We start from the raw sequence: 6,000 nt of genomic DNA, 5'->3' as shown, positions 1-6,000 counted from the left end.
TGCCTGCTGAGTACTGGCTTAAGTGCTTCAGGTGGACGAATCTCCTACAGTTCTCACAGACACCCTAAGGAAGGCAGAAAAGGGGGCCGTAAAATGGCGTCACAACTAGGTCTGTAGCATAGGACCTGGAGTCCTGGCAGCGAGGGTCACGAGCTCAGATGTTCAAGACTAGCCTGGGAGATGAGTGTAGCCCTGACTAAACAGCAAGAATAAATCACTTATAACCAAGTCACCTGGACAGGTCAACGCCGGGGTAAGATTGTGCCACGCACACTATGGCCACGAGTCCCTGCTCTCAACCCAGAGACTCCCAATGGCGGGCCTGTGGCACCCGTGCTCATGGCACTGAGGAGAGGCCTGGCGGGGAAGCCCGTGGTCCATGGCCTTCACCTGCACCCTTCCTGTACCAGGTCACCTTGACTTTGCCAAACCCACGGCACAGTCACAAGACAGACCCAGCACACCTGCACCAGCAGTGTCTTCACATCAGCAAAACGCCTCTCGTCCCAAGGCTCCTCCACCCCGCGCACTACAGTCTTTAAACAAACCCATCAGAACCACTGAGGACCCAAACCTGGTTCACAGAGCAGCCCCAAGGCCAAGACCAGCTCCCCGCCAGGGCCTCGTCAGGAAGGCGGGAAGCGGTGCTGGGAGGGCAGCTAGTCCTCCACAAACTCCCTCACCCCTCCCCGGAGCCAGTGCTCCCCACATTGCTGGCAGGGTGCCACAGCCCCTCTGAACCTCCACAAGCTGAGGTGGCATCAGCTGGGTAACCCAAGGCAAGGTAAGAACCAGTTCTAGAAGGCAGACATGCTCAGGTTATTGGCAACACATGAGGAGGCCAGGAAGAAGCATGTGAATGCAGAGGGAGAGACGGCCATGGGCTGGGGCTGGCCCTGACACAGGGTCTCACCCTACCTGAGACACACAAAACGGAAGCACAATTCCACAGGGAGGCTTAGCATGTGACTTCACAGATCCCCCCCCCCCCCCCCCCCCCCCCGTCTCACACATGATGCGTACGTAGGAATATGGAAAGAAGAAACGCAATGACAAGTCCAAAAATTTTTTCTTTAATAAAAATTATTCATAAAAATCCTAATAAATTTCAAAGAGCAAGATATTCCTTAGTACATTTATAAAAGAACATTTGGTCCTTCTACAAAAAGAAAAGTTCCCTTTTAATTTAAATACATTTCTTATTTACAGATTCAACATAAAATATCCTCTAGGTTTGCAAAGCATATTGCACATTACAGAGAGAAGCAGTTGTTTATTTCAGCATGTTTTCGCAGTCTCCAACTTTAGATCTTTTGTAAAAAAAAAAAAAAAAAAACAGATTTATTCTTCTCTGTGTATAATAAATAAAAATGTAGCTTTGTGTTCTGCTACTTAACACTACAACAAAATACCTTTAAAAATATGATTCCTCCGCCTCTCGGACAGCAGGGGAGAAGCCATGAGGGGGTTCCACAGGCACTAGACCATTTTTACCAGATTCACACCCAAATCTGAGTGACAGCATTTAACCTTCAGCCCCACAAAGCTGGGGACCCACGGCCTAGCCCGCCCCCCTCCCCTGCCCTGCAGGGGAGAGACTCTAGCAAGAGCAGGGTGTCAGGAACAGGGAAGCAAAGAGGAGGACCCCTTTGTCAAGTCCTTGGCTGGGCCACTCTCGGCCCGGGGTAATGTTTCTGCCCTCGTCCTAACCCCTCGCTCAGCGTGAACTCAGCCCATGAGAAGCCTCGGCAGGAAAGGAAGCTTGGAGGCCAAGGCTTCAACATCCCAAAGGGAAAAATCACACTTGGCAATCAGTTCATTCAACTGAGCTAAGGAGATAGCTGTGCAGATGTTTCTCTTTTTCAGGCGACAAGAGGGAAGGGGAATGAGGGAATGGACGGCCCGGGGTTGTGTGATTGTCCTTACCAAGCCTGGTACGGATGGGCTATGCTAACGCTCACCGGCGTGCACACACACACACACACATACCACCAAGGCGTGATTTCCTTAAAATACATAGAAGACAAGAGCAGCGTCACATGCTGTCTATGATGCAGGACAAGTAATAATAATAATAAGGCTCAGGACATCATCAGTACTTCTTTGTGCACCAGGAGAAGAGCTGGGAAGGAAGTGTTCCCCACGGCCAGGGCTTGGCCAGCCTGCTTTTCCTCACTGGCTACCGCAGAGAACAGCAGCCCCTGTCCCAGCCGGGCCCAGGCCCAGGCCACTCTGCAGCCTAACTTTGTACAGCAGTTTCACAAACCCCATTCACAACAGACACAGGTTGACAACAGACACAGGTCCTCATGGGAGCGGATGGGTAGCTCGGCCTCCTGGCCTCCACCAAGGAGGATGCTGGGCCCAAACTCCAAACTCCTGGGACACAGCACAGAATGAGGGAAAATTCTCTGAGCACCCCTCCCGCTCTGCCCTTCCCTGGCAGAGAGTTCACAACCCAGAATGGAAGATCCAGCAAGAGGCACAGAGACGCAGCACAGTTCCTGCCGGTCTGACTTGCAAAGTGGAAACAAGTCAGCTTTGCATCTGGCTCAAAGAGCCTTTTTTCTTTTTGGCAATGGTGGGGGGGGGGGGGGGGGGACAGAGGGGGGCGGAGCCTGGTCCTCAACGGTACTTGAGCATCTGGTCCCACAAAACACTGAGTTTACAAAACATCAAACGTTAGCCTGGGTGACCCTAGAAGCCCATTGTCCAGGATGACTAGAACTCATCGCTCACCCTCACCCTCAGCAACTCTAAGTCCAGTACCCGGAAGTGAACAGGACAGGTGGCACCCCTGCCTGTAGCCCTGAGATGCGAGGATGACATGGGTGAGGAGAGTGTGGCCAGGCACAGAGCCCTATTCCAAGAGCACGAAGAGGAAGCAATGGCTGAGCTGGCTCGAGAGTCAGGTGAAGGGGCCCGGGTGAGAAGCAGGTGCTGCCACGGAAGCTACAGGCGTGATGACAGACAGACAGACAGACAGACAAGACAAAGGCCTGAGGCACTCATGTCCTTCCCCCAGATGGCCCCCAGTCCCCAGTGGGTCACTCGAAGTTGCACCTCAGCTTGCCTGGAGAAAAGGTGCCAACGTCCGAGATGCATGGTCATGTGTAAGTGGCTCACGATTCTACTGGATTGATGAAAACATCTAATAGACAGAAATCCTCCAAGCTCTCTATTCAGTAGACAAGACACTGATGATCAACAGAACAATGCTTCTGAAAACAAGAGCAAAACAGGAAGCGCTTGATTTTTTTTTCTACCAAATTGCATAGTAAATGTTGGAAAGATAATACATTTCCTACTGAAAATCCCCTTTCTAAAAATGTGGAAGAACTAAAGGATACACCAATTTTCCAAACAGTAACACTTAAAATTTTCAAGAAGGAATAAAATTTCTCCCTGTGGATGGAAAATGCAAATGGCTTAGGTGGGGTTCTTTGTAGTTTTAAGAGGACTGAAAAGAAACCTGCAGAAATACACGAAAGCGGATGCCAGGGGCTGGTGCTCACCAAGACTGCTACCCACCCTTCAGTCAGACACCTTCCTGCCAGGTAAGTGCACCAGGCCAGGCTCCGAGCAGACCCAGCCCCACCTCGGAGGAGCCTCAGGGTGTGTTCTGACTAAGGTAACAGCAACGAAACGAAACCCAGCTTCTTCCCCCTAGGTGGCTAAAAGAAGAGGATGAAAGGCAAAGGTGGACCAACTAATTCCCAAAATCTTCCTCACACCCACCCCATCCTCCTTTCATTGCTGGTCCCACTCAAGGGCAATACAAAGCACCTGCAACCACGGCAAGACCTGTGGCAACCAACGGCCAAAACCAAAACCTGTGTAAGGCACTAAGCGAGGCCTGGTGCACAGAGAAATGGCTCGAGGACATCAGAAAGTCATCTGATCCCTTCTTTCTCCCTGATTATGCGATTTGGCACTAAACACAGGCAACAAAAACAAAACGCTAAGAAGGAAGAATCTAGAATCCTCGGCTAGGAAAAAGAGAAAGATGGACGCTTAGACAACCTAGGGTTTTGTTTTTTTCTCCCCTAGAAGGCACCTGGTTCTGGAACTACCGGAGTTCTGCAGGTAATTTTCATGTGTGAAATGAATGCAAAACACAATCCCACAGAACTGTTGGCTAACCGCTGACATATACCACGACATAACAACTGAAAAGACCATTGGTCAGAATTCTACTTCCACCCATATTCACAAGCAAATGGTTCTAACACTGGGCAGATGAGTTGAAGGCATATAAAACAACTGCATGATTTTCTCCCCACGTGATCTAAAAAAAAAATCACAGCTGCACATCTAAGGAGAACCTAACGATGCTGTAGGAGCAGAAAGGGTGCCGTTTTTAGTGCAGTAAGTAGGAGTCAAGTGCCCCTTGGGCGTGTGGATAGGAATCTCATTTCCTATTCCCTAACAAAGAGGTAGCAATACCGCAGAATGGCCAGTAGTGGTGCAGTAGAGACTTCTGAATTCCAAACAGGAAGCTGGGCAGATGTGCTTAACAACAGAATTGTGTCAGTGTGTCAGCCAGTTTTCATGTATCTTCTCATTTCTAGTGATATTACTAAGAAAAAATAGGGCATTTATTGAACAGAAGGGAAACACTGAAGTGTGCAAGAATGAACCACATGAACCAGCTGTGGGTGATGGATTAGACAGAACTTCCACACGGTGCCGTGCAGTGAGACGCCCATCCCTCCACTGCACACTGGATGGTCAGGGTTTACTTGGTTAGGTCTGGTGGAAGATGAAGCAGGGACAAGCGGATCATATCAAGCCAACCATCTGGTCGATCTGACGCATATAGACGCTCTTCAAGGGCAGAAAGTATCTCCTCTCATCCGGAACGCGATTGCACTAGAAAGACAAGAGAGGGAAAACGTGAATTTGCAATGAAAGAAATCTACATGACAGGGTTGGAGGCATGGCTCAGTTGGTAAGGCACTAGCCAATGAGTGAAAATGGCAGGTACTGAGTTCGAGTTCTGGTCTCAGACCTAAAAAGATAACAATAATTAAAATCAGCAGGGCACCAAATGGCTCATGCCTGTAATCCTAGCTACTCAGGAAGAAGCTGAGATTGAGGAAAGTGGGTCAAAGCCAGCCCAGGAAGTCTGTGAGATTCTTATCTCCAATTAATCACAGAAAGAGCCAGAAGTATCACTATAGCTTAAGTGGAAGAGCACTAGCCTTGAGTAAAAGGAGCTCAGGGTAGCGTTCATGCCCAGAGTTTGAGCCCCAGGACCGACCAAAAAAAATTAAAACTAAAATTAAAATAAGAACCTACATGTTGGGCTGGGAATATGGCTTAGTGGTAGAACACTTGCCTAGTATGCATGAAGCCCTGGGTTCAAATCCTTAGTACCACATATAAACAGAAAAGGCCAGAAGTGGCGCTGTAGCTCAAATGGTAGAGTGCTAGCCTTGAGCAAAAATTCAGGGACAGTGCCCAGGCCCTGAGTTCAAGCCCCAGAACTGTGATCTCTCCAGAAACGTGGTTGGATGAGCTGGTCCGGGTTTATCAACCTAGGCAGAAGTGACCTTTTGAGATTCTGTGTACAGCAGGATGGCCGGCTGAGCAATGCGCTTGACCTCTCAACTTGCACTCAAGTCCACAGGGTGGCAACCCTACCTATCTCCAGACACTACTGTCCAGCATCCACAGAAGAGCAAAAATCGCTCCTGAATGAGGACCGCTGCTGAGGTCCAAGGTCCACGCTTTCTAGGTAGAGAGGTGGCGAGATCCAAGGAGGCTGTGAGACATCCATCGGAGATATCCTGAACACTGCCAGAACTTCAGCAACATCTTCTCCAGGTGAGGTCTTCTTGTCCTCCACAGTCACACTCTTGCTGTTCATTAGGGCCTGGGTCACAGCCTCAGAGGACCTGCTCATCGGGGATTCCCTCCCACTCTGGGCCACCCATACCCAGGCTCTCCATCCCTTTAAAGGGCCGTCTCCCAATCAGGTCCTAGCTGTTAGTGACT

At 49.7% G+C, this 6,000-nt stretch overlaps 1 protein-coding gene across 1 annotated transcript in view; it reads right to left on the bottom strand.

Annotated features, from left to right (window-relative positions):
- Window positions 1-1,050: 1,050 nt before the first annotated feature.
- Edem1 (ER degradation enhancing alpha-mannosidase like protein 1) overlaps window positions 1,051-6,000 on the bottom strand; it is a 31,383-nt gene continuing 26,433 nt past the window's right edge. Inside the window, exon 12 of the mRNA XM_042679746.1 lies at window positions 1,051-4,872. Within this exon, the coding sequence (XP_042535680.1) occupies window positions 4,783-4,872 (90 nt within the window). The 3' untranslated portion in view covers window positions 1,051-4,782. The remainder of the gene's footprint in view (window positions 4,873-6,000) is intronic.

This window comes from Dipodomys spectabilis, unplaced genomic scaffold (genome assembly GCF_019054845.1).
Source record: "Dipodomys spectabilis isolate Male_0828 unplaced genomic scaffold, ASM1905484v1 ptg000054l, whole genome shotgun sequence".
Taxonomy (NCBI): domain Eukaryota; kingdom Metazoa; phylum Chordata; class Mammalia; order Rodentia; family Heteromyidae; genus Dipodomys; species Dipodomys spectabilis.
Note: the sequence above shows the minus strand (reverse complement) of the source record. Positions and strands in the feature narration are given on the sequence as shown.